Source organism: Gavialis gangeticus, unplaced genomic scaffold (genome assembly GCF_001723915.1).
Source record: "Gavialis gangeticus isolate Ggan-Ray unplaced genomic scaffold, GavGan_comp1, whole genome shotgun sequence".
In the NCBI taxonomy this organism is placed as follows: Eukaryota; Metazoa; Chordata; order Crocodylia; family Gavialidae; genus Gavialis; species Gavialis gangeticus.
In genome coordinates, this window is record NW_017728960.1 from 1933991 (window position 1) to 1948243 (window position 14253).

The 14253-nt window shown below is 49.5% G+C and overlaps 1 protein-coding gene across 1 annotated transcript in view; it reads left to right on the plus strand.

Moving 5' to 3' along the window:
* Positions 1-283: 283 nt before the first annotated feature.
* Positions 284-14253, plus strand: part of GATAD2B (GATA zinc finger domain containing 2B) — a 40301-nt gene continuing 26331 nt past the window's right edge. The window contains exons 1-2 of the mRNA XM_019521577.1: positions 284-339; positions 12587-12916. Coding sequence (XP_019377122.1) covers positions 338-339; positions 12587-12916 — 332 coding nt within the window. The 5' untranslated portion in view covers positions 284-337. The remainder of the gene's footprint in view (positions 340-12586; positions 12917-14253) is intronic.

Genomic DNA, 14253 nt, shown 5'->3' on the forward strand with positions numbered 1-14253 from the left:
GAACGTTCTGAGCTTCCCGGCATCTGGACAGTTGCAGTTTTGGGGTCTGGTAGGGATGGTGTTGTGTTTCATTAGCTGTTAACTGCTCTATGTTTCCTATACTCCATTGCAGTTATGGGCATTTTGTTCAGCGAGATGGTGAGTTGATTGAGAAGTTGTAATAGTGTCTCACTGACCACGCCGATTTTTTTTTTTTTTTTTCCCCCCCCATTCTTTTTATTTTTTTTAATTTGCTTTCTAGATGCATTGTACGCACAGCTCTCAAATTTGCATCGAGAAATGAGAATTAAGCATGTACACTAATGAATAGAGCTGTCATAATTTTACCGTTGCCTTTATGTGAGTACTTATGTTTGCTCTGATCATTCAGATCTAAAGAGCCGGTTTGTAAGGGAAGGCAGCAGAACTGTTTAACGAGTTTGCGCTGAAATGACTATAAGAATTTATGGTCTGCTGCAATCGAGAGACAGCTCCCTGGTTCTGTTGAAAACTGGCCTTACGGTTTGTAGTCTTAAATGTTATCTTTGTCTTACAGGGGTTTTCTTGGGGTTTTTTTACTCTGGCAAAATATGAATAGCCAGTGAATAAAACCTTAGCTTAAACCCCCAATTTATGAATGACACTTGGCTTTCAGTATTTGGAAATATGTAAAAATGTGTGTGCTTGCAGTTGTGTTTCCTTTGTCAGGGTGGGTTTGGGGTTGAATGTTTGTTTAAGGAAAAATGCATATTCTGATCTCAACAAAATCTACATGATAGGCCTACTTATTTTCCTCCTGGCTTGCATGAAAACCCCCTCCCATCGCACCATAGTCTCTCCGCAAGTTGCACAATAGCGTGAATTGAGTATAATATTTGTCATCTTACGATCTGAAGTATCGGGATTCCAGAGAGCAGCACATTTCTATTTTATAGTATTTTTGCATCGGTGTTTGTGCAGGTCTCTCTTCAGACTGCTTAGCTGTTAAGTCATAATTACCTTTTTAGGTTATTATCCTTTTTATAGTATTGTATGGAAATGCTCGTCTTGGGAGCCAGCCATTTTGTGTGTGCTGTGTTGAAATGCATTTTACGACATAGATGTTGGTTTGTATTCAGCATAGATGGAAGTTAAGACGTCGTAGTAGTGCATATGTCAAGCTCTCTTGAGCCTGGAGACAAATGGTTTTGTCATGCAGAGGTGTGTGTCTGCCCCAGCAGGTTTGGAGTGAGGAGCCGTGATCCATGTGAAGTCTTTAGTTTACACATGGGCTTGTTCTGTTTTTTAAGTGTGCAGCTGGAGGCAAGAAATTCGGATGTGCTAAAGAGGCTCTTGGGCAGCATGAGTGGCGAGTCCCAAGGTAAGCCGGACCCTAGCCTTCTCTGTGTCCGCAGAATTTACCCAATAAAGAACCAGTACTGAACCAGATGTCTTCTAGGTCTGGCCTGTATGTGTTTTGCCCCAAGGAAGCATTTCTTCTAAGGATGCTAATGCGTGTATAGCAAGACGTCTGTTGGCCATTCTAGGTACCAAGACAATGGCAGATGGCTTCTTGGATTGACTCCTGTGTAATCTGTTTGCTGGAGTGAGGAATGGATTTGAATGTCTTTGGCCTGTAGCTTGATGAGCGCTGAGGTTGGGGGGTTAGTCCTGGTTGCCTCTCTCAGTAAGGCGATGGATGTGTTGGGATGTTGTGCCTGTCTTCAGTTTGGACCCTGCAACATAATAACCAATCTGTTGCCCCCAGAAGCTGCTGACACTCGGTGTTAGAAGAGCAGGCGCACATCTGTATGCTCACATCTCTGCTCTATAAATGTGTTTGTTCTTGTTCTGGTAATCCAACCTGTTGGACTTCTTGAGCTAGCGCAGCTCCAAGTGTTTCTGATTTGTGTTGGAAGTGTCTGATTTCCCTTGGGGTCTGTTTCATCAGGTGTGTATGTGTGTGCATGCACTCGCATTGCTTTTCACCATCTTACCCTTATCCCCGTGGGGTTTGATCCACTTGGTCTTGGATGCCTTTTGGTGCAATGTCCTCTGTTTTCTAGAAGGAGATCTGCTCGGAGATGCACATCAACATGCATCTGGGAAGGAGTGGAATGGCATGGCAGGGAGTAGAATTTGTAGCCTGTGCCAAGGGCCAGGGAAGAAATGAGTTGCTGTTCATTCTCTCTGACAAATTTCCTTAATTGGTGTCTGCACCAGAAAGCCTGGGCCAGCTGGGGTAGTGCAGGAAGAGAAGTATGGTTGAAGGGGATTTTTCTTAACACCAATATCTTGTTTGCGTGAGATGTTCTCTCTTGGACTGAGGAACAGAGAAGTGAGGCAGGTTGGGAGCAGGTTTCTGCGCCCACTTGAAGACTGTTCTTGCTTGACTGGAAATGGTTATTGGGTTCTGGACTGTCCCACTCTGTGGTGCCCTGTGGGTTTGGAGACGCTGGCTTTTCTGCCCTATCATGCTCTGGGTGCTGAGGCTGGGTAGGAGGCATGGTGTCCCACTTTGCCCGGGGCCTGCCAACTTGGGGCGTGGAGTTTGTGTGCAAGTGCATGTGCATTGCAGTTGGGAAGAGTAGAGCGCAGATTTAATCTTGCCTCTCAGCAAGTGCTCAGGATGCTTTCAGCATCCAGAAATTATCACAGGGGCCACTTCAGTTGCTTCTCTTGTCTCACTTCTCCATTGGCAGTGCAGCTAGCTCTTCTTTGCCACTACTTCCTGCCCCGAAAAGTCCCACAAAACAATTTTAGAGTACTGTAGACACACTCCCCAGCTGAATACTACCTTGCTGCTTCTAGGACCTTCCTCTTCTCACTTGGACTCTACACAACCCGTTTGTTTCCTGAGGGATCTTACTGTACATACGGTGGCTGCCCGAGGGCCAGCTGTTTCTGACCATTGTGCAATTGCGCACAGTGGTTAGATGTGGCTGGCCATAGGGCATCTGACCATTGTGCACGTTTGCACAATGTCCACTGTGCCCTGTTACAGGGCATTGTGGTTCTAGTTGGGAGCTACCGTGGTGCTTGCTGACCTATAGGTGTATGCACAGGTGAAGTGTTGGGGTACCTGCCTTCTGAAGGACACATGAACATCCGCACGACTGACATGAAAGTCAGGAATGCTAGGACCTCCCTCCCTGCTGCTCCAGGGCTGTGTTCCCTCCTCTTGCTGGGAGAGAAGTGAGGAGTGTGTCAGGCTGGTCTAGGTGCCTGGGGGGTTGGAAGGCTCCTGTGTTTCTAGCATACGTGCACAGTGGAGGATGAGCAGGGTTTCAGGCGCTGTTCCCACCTCCTGCTAAGGGAGGTGGGTCCTTGGGAGCTAACTCTGGAGTGGGGAGCAGTGGAGTTGCTAACGTGCTCTTCCTGCTTGGAGCTGGTGGCTGCTAACATCTCGCATGTTAGTGAAATGAGGGACCTGGGAGTCCCATGTGCATGGGAAAGGAAGGTACAGGTAGGCACAGTGGGGCCCTGAAGGTGATGAGCAGGAGGGGATGGCACAAAGGCCTGGACAGCTGAGATGGAAGGTGAACCAGGTGGGAGGCCTGGCTGTTTTGTGGCAGATTGCCATGCAGCTCAGCTCATCTCCCTGAGGGGCTGGGCTGTTCCTGCTGAGTTGTCTGTCTCCAAGGTCTGAGATTTGCTCCCCACCCCTCCAAAACCCCGGTAGTGGGATGAAACCTTTGACTGGCTGTGCTTGGCTTGACCCTTACTGCAGGAGGGTTTCATTGCAAACCAGCAGTGTGTTCAGCTGCCTCCTAATGGTGTCAGGTTTGGATTTTTCTTGAGCAAGTCAATGGATCTCAGGCTTTTAGGCCTCCTCCAAGGACTGGCTGGGCCAATGCTCTTTTCCACCCACCTTTACTGAGGGATCACAGCTTTGCTGCAAATGCTTTGCTGTGACACCAATGAAACTGCACCCATTTAGGTTTTGGGTGCTAGATGCCCAGCGCTGTCTCTCCAAGTTGACAGGGGCAGTTGCACATCTGCTGCTCACAGGGCTGAGGTGTTAGAAGGAGCAACACAGGAGAAAGGAACAAAAGGACTGACACCTGCATGGGATATACCTGCTCCTCTCCCTGTGCCAGGGAGTATGAACATATCTTCCGAGTTATGTGGATGTGTGAAGGAGTTCAGGGCCTTGGCAAGCAGAAGCAGCAGGGAAAGGTTTCTCACTTGTGTCCCTTTCTCCTGGACTTGTCACGTTTTTTTCCCTTGAAGCTAGGAGCCCAGATCGCCACCACGGCAGTGCTGATGCTATTGGCTCTGCCTCCCTGCCAGCTCGGCATTGATGCTCTTGGCGATAAGTCTTGCAGGACCCTCTTGGGGGTGGCGGGAAGGGGAAGCAGCGGGTGGGGGTGCCAGTTGCATCACTGGTACAAGGGGATGGCACGTTGAATCGGTTACCCGCACCTTTTTGTGCACTAGCATGTTCCAGTCTGGACTGTTCTTCCCCGATCTTGTGATGCATGTTGGCTTCTTTGCTTGCAGGACTCTCCTGGTAGAAGCTCTGAGAGTTTTGAATGTGAAACCAGGGAGCTAGAGTAGTCCATCCACTTGGCACTGCCGAAAGCTTCCCACATGCTCATTGGATTTGCATCTCTGAGACCTCCACCTAGATTGGTGCGTCTGTTCCAACAAAGCATAGCTTGCTTGGGTTTTCATTAGAAAGATGTCGATTGCTTCTTTGCAACAAGAGAATTGGGGGACCGTGGCGTGAAGGGACCCCTTTAACAGCTTTGGAGGAATGTGGTTCCCAGTGACAGCTGTGCAGTTTGTCCCCACATGTCCACCATCATTGAAGAAGTTCTTGCAAATGAGCTTTAGCTGACTTTCCTCAGTGATCCTGCTGCTCACGGTTATCTCATCGCCTTGGTCACAGAACAATGCTCGTCCACCTCCCACGCGCAGACTGTCGTGGGTCACGTGCATTTCACATTTTGGCCTAATCCGTAGGTCTGCTGACATCTCTGGTTAGTGCTTAAATTAACTCATTTTCAGATAAGCTTTTTGTTCTCCTTTGTTTCATTTGTGCTGCACCTGTGGATGCTCCCCCTGTAAGTGCAAAGGAGAAGTTGGTCGCATTGCTCTGAGAGTGGAAACCTGGCTCAGAGAAGTGAGACTGCCCAAGCTAAACATGCACGGAGCAGAGCAAGCAAGGCTTGCCCCTAGCCTCAGCACTGCGTGCACACCTGTCTGCGCTGAACCTGCGTCGAACGACCCAAACAGACTGACAGGTTGGTTCCTTTGCAGCCTGGTGCTCCGGGCTGCAAAACGCACGCTTCCCTCCACCAGCCTCACTCTGTCCTCCCTTTTTCCTCTAAATCCTGTAGCTGCTGTTGCACATTCATCTTGAACCAAGGCAGAATAACACAGCCTACAGTGCAGTGTGGTGTGCTCAGGAATGTTGTGTGAACTAGAAAAAAATCAGTGACAGAGGAGTTTTCTCTCTGCCCCTTGAGGCCTGGTGGAGAATGAAGAGATATGTCCAGAGAAGCTGGAGCGTGGTGGAGATGTTGAAAACTGAGTTCATGGTCAAGAAGCTGAGAGGGATGAGTGCATGTGCAGGGTGTGAGTTGGTAATACAGGAGTTTGGATGGAGCAACTTTGTCCCCTCTGTTACTCTGTTTGGCCCAAGCTGTAGTCCAAACTGGGGTCTGAGGCTGTATTGGAGAAGGGGGTTGCGGGAATTAGATGGGCCGGCAGGAATCTCAGTTGGATCTGTGAACTTGAACCCTTGTCAGGAAGCTAATTGCAACTGATGGAGAAGGGCCTCACAGCAGGGACAAGCTCTGTTCCCCTTCCTTCCCCCCACAATTTTCACTCTTACCAAAAAGAAAGCACATTTGTACTGCAGCCTCTGGAGGAAACAAATGTCCCAGGGAAAGGGAGTGGAAGAAGTCCCATCTTGCAGGCTGTGCAGCTGAGGCAGTGGGGTTGCCTTTCTTCTGGGGCCCTTCTCTGGAGGGGTGACTGTGATGGAACCAGAGAGCCAGCAGGAGAAAGCAGTAGGTTGCAATGGGGAAGAGAAAATCTCTACATCAAAAAAACTTGCTACATGTCTGGTCTAGCCTTTGCCACGTGAACCTGCTTCAGCATGCATTTCAGAGGGCCAAGGGGGGCTGCTTTTGGCTTCCTTCTCTTCAGGAGTCCCTTAACTTCTCAGCGTTGGTGTCAGCTGAGACCCAGTATTTTTCGACACAGTCAGTAAAGCTTGCTCACCTACAGAGGTATGGGTGGAGATAATTACAGCCTGCATCAAGTCTGAAAACAAAACATGTTTTATAGCTCTTTTGTTTTCCCTTAGGGGACTTTGCCACCATTTGAGGATTTTGTTTCTCTCTCTTTAAAAAAAAAAAAAAAAAAAAAATTCTTTAGGGAAGTGAAATGGAGAGTCTGCTTCCTTGGGTGTGCAGAATTGCTGGGAGTGATTTACAGAGGGATTGCTCTTTTAGATGGCAGGAGAAAAAGTTTTGAATCATCTGATTCATATTTTGGTTTAATGAAGCTTGGCGTGCAGGTGTGACCCTAAAATGCATATTTTGTTAGCAGTCATTTCTGGGGTGTTTGTGTGTATCAATTTAAAATAACTGTATTGTTGGCCAGATTCAGAGCTGTCCAACTCTGCCGACTTTCTCTGTTGCGCAAGTTTATAGATACCAAATTAGAAGTAGAAAGAGAAAATCTGTGTTCCTGCAGCTGACTAGTGCAAAAAGTAACCTGAAGGCTCCTCCATGTCTTGCTCAGTCCTGAGTCAGAATAGGAAGGTGTGTTTCTGGTTTTTACCAGGGTTATTCTGACACAAAGCAGGGCACTATTTCAGTTCTGAACTCTCCGAATTTTTCAGATTGGCTTGAGTATTAAGGAACTGCTCTCGTTCCCGCCAAGTTAGATGAGGAAAATGCTTCAGCTGCTCCCATGGTTCCTTCTTTTGCTGCAGCGGGGAAGAGGAAGGGTATCTTGGAAATTCCTATAGTTCCTAATAAAGCTGCAGTTTCTTCCCCCTTCCCCTGTGCTTGCTTTTGCAACTGAATTTTAACGCTGAAGGGCCCCATTCAATAAAAACTCTGAAGCCTAATTTAATTTTTATTGAATCTGGCTGAAAGTGCGCGCTATTTACCATGCCAGTAACGTCCCCTGTCGAGAGGATTAAAATGTTACAATATCTGGTGATGGCGATTTGTGGTTTTGATTTCTGTTCCTAGCCGCAAGGCCATTTACATCGAATCAGCAGCGTCTTAGAAGTCTTCAGCAGCCATCTGGTCATGCCTATGCAAGTCGGGGTAAATGCTGTAATAGGCTTAAGACCCTTTTTCCTTTAGCAAGGGGTTTCTATATGGGAACTGATCTTGTCCACATCTTGAGTTGTCTTTGAATCCGAGCAGCTGTTTTTTGGCTTTCGTGAGCCAAAGCAGAAATGCCCCCTCCCGTGGTCCCCTTGGCCGAGGTCCTGCTTCCGCCTTTCCTGAGCGAAACACCTTCTTTCTTTAAGATGGCTGCATTTGTGCTGATGGACTTTAACACTTGCAGCCCTGAGCTACAGAACTGTTTTGGGCACTGTTGTAGTGCTTGGTTGGGATTGCTGGCTCTTTGTATGGAAGGAAGTGCACCTAGCTACTTCCACAGAGAGCTTGTGCAGTTGCTTTGCTGCTTGGCAGGGCTGGGTACCCAGTCCCTTCAAAGAGGTCAGTGGGGGCCTAAGACCAGTTGTTTCCCGGGGTCACGATGGGTCCCCGATTGCAGAGGAGCAGTCAGCTCGGCAGTTTTCCCCGAGATGGGCACACAGGAGATGTGCGCAAGAGCGTGCATACAGTGAGCTACATTTGTGCCTTCAAGCTTTCAGCCTGGGCATGCGTGACATAGGGGAGCCATTAGCCATGGTGTTCCAGTGCCAGAGAGAGGTCTCTCTCTCCAAAGCACGCGCTTGGCACCACAGATACCATCAGACAGTGCACACCATTGGTGCAATTGGCGCTGACCGCATACTCAGCACCAGAGACTCATTCCAGCATTGTTAGATTGCTGGCCAGAAAAGCAATTAACAGAAAGCCAGGCATCCAGTTCTGCCCAGGGTCCTGCTCCAGAGGAGGGGAGCATCCCTACTTGTGAAAAGAGGCTTTGCCCTCTGTGCCCACCATGGGCACGCTTCCTTTTGGGGCTCTTGGTGGCATGGCTTTACTGGAGAGCCTTTCTCAGCCTTGCTGGAGCCGGTACCTCCAGCACTGCTGGGTTTTGGGGATTTTTTTGTTTTTGTTTTTTGTTTTTCCCCTTCCACCTCTCTTTGGGGAGCCCTTCTGGAAGCTGTTTGCTTCACCATCACTTCTCAACTCCGTGTAGCAGCATGAGCAGCTACCTTCAACAAGGCAGGCATCTAGACCAGCGATTCTCAGCTGGAGTTCTGCGCCCTGGGGTGCCTTGCAATCCTTTCAAGGGAGCTACACAGTGTTACCACTGGTAGGTGCACAAATGGGATCCACCAGAGAAACCCAGAAATTTCAAATAGAAGTCCGTAACGTTAAAACCATTCTGACCTGTTGTGGTTTTCCTGAGTTTTTCACAACAGAAAAACCGCTCTGGTAGTGATCACTAGTTTGGCTACAGAAAAATAAGAGCTGGCATTTCTGAGGGGTGCTTGAGTCTAACTAGGGGTGTCTTGCATCTAAAAAGGTTGAGAGTGACTCGTGTAGTCCATTGTGGTTGTGTACCCCTGATTCTGTGTTAGATATTATTACTATTAAGCAGCATATTGCTGTTGCTGCACTGTAGTTGCCTCCACTACCAAAGAAACTCCTTCATTTGTTTCTCCTATTTATATTTTCCCTTTCCTTTCTGCTTTCCCATTCCTTCCTCCTGTGACTGGAAGTTCACTGCGTGCTGTAGTCAGGGGTGCACGGATCCATCTCGGAGCCAGTTGTGCCAATCCAGCTGACTTGGTCCACAGGGCATAGTGGTCTTTCCTTTGAAGCTTTCACCAGTGTGAAAGGACTTTATTCAGGTGCCCCTCGCTCTGCTTTCAGGAGTCCATAGAAATGGCTGTCACGCTATCAGACGCAAGCTGGGATGCCCCCACCACTAATGTGAAGGGGTCGCTAACCCTCCTTGCACCCAGAGCTCCTGCACTTAGCCTTGTCTCACCACTAATCCTATGTCAGGCTCACACTTTGCACAGTTGGCTCTTGGCTTCCAGCACCCAAGCAGGGTGAGAGAGCCTGAGACCTTAGGATCTTCAACAGATCTATAAAACTTTTCCATTTTATGATGTCAGAATGAGCAGTGACTTGATTTTGCCTTTAAAGACTTTATGCTTCAAGACGTTTGAGCTTAGATGGGAAAAGTTCAATGTGAGGCTCCCATTGATGTATTTAGCACAGGGGCAGGCAATTATTTTGGGCAGAGGGCCGCTTACTGAGTTTTGGCAAGCCATCGAGGGCCATATGACAGGCAGCCCAGGGCAGATTAATATTAATTTTCTAAATTTTTTAGGGGCCCTGCAGACCTGATAAAATGGCCTGGTGGGCCACATCTGGCCCCCGAGCCGCATTTTGCCTACCCCTGAACATGTCACCATGCTCCAGCATTGGACAATGGAGATACTTCAGGTGCAAATAAAGTTTATTGCATCCCTTTCAAAACCCCAGCTAGCATGGAAAAGTACTGGAACATGCTGAAAATCTATCAGGGTGAATAATGTGCTTGTTGCCCTTCTGCAGCCCAGGACACAACTGTCGTGCCTTCAGGAGGCCTAAATCTCCTGTATACGTTCTGGTATCATTTTATTTTTCTGCTCGCCAGCAAATACTGTAGCTGCATTTTGTCTTGGTGCCAGGTCACAAGACATGACATATTTTTGTGCGTGAAGCAGCACACGGTTCTGAAGCACCATGACATCATTCGGCAAAATGGCTTTCGATGGCTTATCATTTTAGGGGGCATCAGCTTCCGGGGGGCGGTCCCCATACCGCACCCCATTTCCATTCCAGATGGGAGCATGTTCAATCCGCAGCATCTGGCCAAAGGAGGATCTGCTGCCCGGCAAGGCTTGGTGGCGTGTGTCACGTTGTAAAGCGGCTACCGAGGGCTGCCGTTGGGTTGTGCTGAGCACGAGGCTGTTGGGATGGAGTTCAGTTCAGCCTTTGTCTGCCAAGTGTGTAGACCTCATACTCGTCCCCTCTCATCTCCTGAGAGCATCAAGTGGAGGAAACATGCCATGAAGCCCTCTCATGGAAGCTTAATTGGAGCCAGGCACTTTCCCAGCAGCTGCAGCGCTGGGTGGGACATGCTTTGCTGCCTGTACATGGCGACGTTTAAATAACCCACCTAGACTCCCAGAACATTCTCTCTTCTCTCGTGACCCCAGGTTAAATCGGGGATCTGCATTTCACGCATCTCTGCAGCATGCTCTCGGCGTGTCTGTGCTTGCCTTTCTATATTTGGCTGCAGTAGATGTTAATGATCCTGCTGAGAGGCTCGATTATAGAGTAGGAAGCCTGGTGCTCATCTTTTAATAAGGCAGCCTGTTCGAGACCAGACCTGCTTTGGTGGGTGGGTTGGCCTTTTTCAATCGCAGCTCAAGACTTTCACTTGCCTCCCTTTCTGGCGAAGGTGTTGGTAGCCTTTCCTTAAGGGAGCGATGCTTTTGTGGCAGAGCCAAACCCTTCCCATCACCATATTGCCACTTCATCTTGAAGCTCTAGCTGACCCAGTGCTGGGGCTGTACTTCTAAAGATGTATAATTGTGAGGCATTTATAATTGGGCTGAAACAACTTATTCTGGGCAGAAATTTGGCTCGCGAGGTCTTCAGCCTGTGAGGAAGTTACTTGGCCACCCTTCTTTAAGGCAGAGTTTGTGGGTAGGACCACAAAAGGGATGAGCCTGGCATGGGGCAGCTGCCAGTGTTGGGAGTGCTGGAGCAAAGACCAGTTTGTTTTAAAAAAAAAAATTAAAACAAAGAGATGAACAGCATGCGTCATCTCATGTTCCCACGTAACCAACTTGGCTTCATGTTAGAAGAGAGATGAATAACTGTGATCATAGCTGACAGATGCCAGGGACCTTGAGATGGACAGCTCTGCAGTCCCAGGCGTTTGGAGCGGTCCAGGGGAAAAATATAGCTTCAGGCACATATATTCTGCTGGTGCTCTGCTTTTTTGGCTGGTGGAGGTTTACTGCATGTGGCTGTCCATGAACACTAGTGCCATCACCCCACCCTGCCTTGGACACATGGTTTTTAAAACTGCCTAACCAGACTTTCCTCAATGTGTCTGTCTTCCTAACCTCTCTGCCAGTGGTAAAAGGCGCTGTAGAACTGGCCTTCCCATGAGCGATTCCCTAGGAGACTGACCATCTTCCCAAGTGGCTTTTTGTTGGTTTCTTTGTAGTTGGTTGCTTGTCAGCCCAGGAGGAGAGGAGATCACTGATTACAATTGACTTCATGCCTCATTCCCTTTACCACTGCATCTATTAGCCATGGGGCTTTTTTGCACCTGGAGTGGATGGCAGACGTTGCAGCAAGAAACAAGTGGAGAGGGGTGGGCGGGAATTGTCTCATATGGATTAACCTTTCTTTAGCAAAAAGCTCCGCTTTGTTACTCTAAGTGCATCGCATTTTTTACAGACTAACAGGATGGCATAGCTGAAAAGCAGGTGACTGGGGAAAAATGACATGCTCCATATAAGGCTTTAGTCTTAGCAGAGGAAGCTTGGCTCCCTTCTCTGACCTGATGACTCAAGTGCTTTTTGCTCTCTGGTTGGAGGAGTGTTCTTCAGACACTCGCCCGCTTTGCTCCAGCCACTCCTCCCCAAGAAAAATCCCATCTTCTCCCAAGATGCTGTGTCACGGAGGGGCCGAGAGCAGCGCCTGGCTTACCCACTCGGGCTGCTTCCAGTTGGACCCCGGAGGGGAAATGCGAGAGAAGGAAGCCGTATCTCAGCTACAAAATGAGAACAGGAAGGAGTGCTGGCCTGGCGGAAGTACGGTGCATTGGGCAGGGACTGTGGTGATGGTACTTTTCATGCAGCCAGTGGTGCTGTTCGTGTTGGCTTGCATGCCCTGCCCTGTTGCAGGCCTAGTTTATTGGGTAACCACAGGGCAGGTAGAGTTCCTCACACAAGCTGACCCAAGCAGTGCTAAAGGGTGCTGCGCCTTCCCTTCCACCCCAAGTGGTTTCTGCAGCACTATTCCTCTAGTTGCCAGTCAGATCTGTGGGAGTTGTCAGCCACTTCCTCTTTACTGAGCTTGGGATCCAGTCCCTGTCCTTGGGTCTGCCACCGATTCAGCCATACACACAGTGCTGCGGCATGTGGGTTAACATGCACAGGTGTTTTAGCTGCCAGCACTGTGGGCACTGCCTCAGTGGTGCCCTTGTGCCTAGCAGGGAGGCTGGGCTCAGTGGGCCGTGCAAGGGGGCAGGTGGGGAGGGATGAATGATAAGGTAAGGGGGAAATATCAACTCTGGTACTGGTGCCTGAGTGTTCCTGGATCAGGCTGCAGTCAGATGGGCTGCTGTTAGGGCTGTGTTGCAGCTTGGCACTTGTACGTGAAAAATCTTAGCAGCAGACTCTTGTCCATTCAGATGCACTGATACTGACCCTGTCCTTGTGCTCTCTCCCCTGCAGGATGGACAGAATGACAGAAGATGCCTTGCGCCTGAACCTTTTAAAGCGGAGCTTGGACCAAGCCGATGACCGGGACGATGTTCTGGCCAAGAGGTTGAAAATGGAGGGCCATGAGGCCATGGAGCGCCTCAAAATGCTGGCCCTCCTGAAGCGCAAGGACCTATCGGGCATTGACGTCCCCCACGAGCTCCCGGTGAAGCAGGATGGGGTGAAAGTATATGAAGAGAAGCTGAATGGGAGCCTGAGGCCCCATGCAGATGTCAGGACTGCAGGGAGGCCGGGGAAGGAGAACATTAATGACGAGCCAGTGGACATGAGTGCAAGGAGAAGGTAGGCTGCTGAACCACTGGTTGGGTTTTCCTTCTGTTCAGCCCCATGTGAGGTCTACAAGTTAGAAATCCAAGCTGCCATGAGTGTTCTGGATCTTGGCTTCTGAACCTTGGCCTGTGAGGCTTCACCTTTGGACAGTGGTCCCTGTTCTTCCCAGCAGAGGATCTTTGGGAGCAGTCACCTGTGCTCTCCCCCTGTGACCAGGTCTTTTTGCTGCCCCAGAGGCAGATTCCTCTGCCCACAAGTGTGTGTATGGAGCATATGGCTGCAGCACAGTCCCTGTCAGTGTGTACTGGGAGGGTGGGGGCTGGAAGTCCTGCTCCATTTAGGCTTTTAATAGCTCCTGCAGAAGCGACAGTTCAAGTCCTTTATTTAGCTGAAGGCCAAGTCTGCTGTAAGTGCACAGACAATCGATCTCAGCCCTGACCCTGGCAAGACTCACGACTCCAGGAATAAGAAGTAATTGTTTTCCTGGCCGAATCCTAGACTGTACATGAACATCAGTTGCCAGGGCTGTTGGGCTCAGGGTAGGCATGTCTGTTTTGGGGGAGCGAGGGTCTGTGCAGCAGCACGTGCTCTTGAGCTCTGCCCATGTATAGTATGTGTCCGTGCGTAGTATTGGGCCTCGGCTGTTGAAATCACTTCAGCCTACACCTTGGGCTGGGCAGAGGATGTGCATGGAGAGTGTTTGTGGCAGTGGTGCTGGCAAGGAGCAGGCTTGTCCCTCCAGCTTCTGCATCCATAACTTGCACCTCTCAGCCACCACGTTGGCATCCTTCCTTTGGGAGGGAGCAGCAAGCAGGGGTGGGGAGGATGTTTGGTTCGGTGTGGACCCCTGCTTAGCCGGCAGTTGCAGGTGTGCCAAAAAACAAGGTGCGGGGAGCCCTTGCTTAACCAGGCCCCACGCTCCACATACCCTCCTGTGGGATCCTGTGGCCTTTCAGCAACTCTTCGGTGGAGGATCACGTTTTGTAAAACCATCTTGGCCCTCACAGGCATTGAAGGGACAACCATTCTTGTACCTAGATATCGTTGTGTGACACCTGCATTGGCACATGCTTGTGGAAAGGGGTTGGTTTGCACCTGGGAGTCAGTTGCTGGACCCGTAGAGCTAAGTTTTTTGTCTGAGGGAGGTATTGTCCCTCAAAACCAATTTCTTCCCTGTCTCCAAGAACTCTTTTCCCCGCATCCTGGAAATGGAAATACAGTGTCCTAGGGCAGGGCTGTTCATGGTTCTGTTCCCCATAACGCTGCCTTGTTTGGTGAGGGGACTTACCTACGTCACAGGCATTGTTTGTTCTCAGCCTCCCGTTCCTTGAGGCAAAAGCAACTGGATC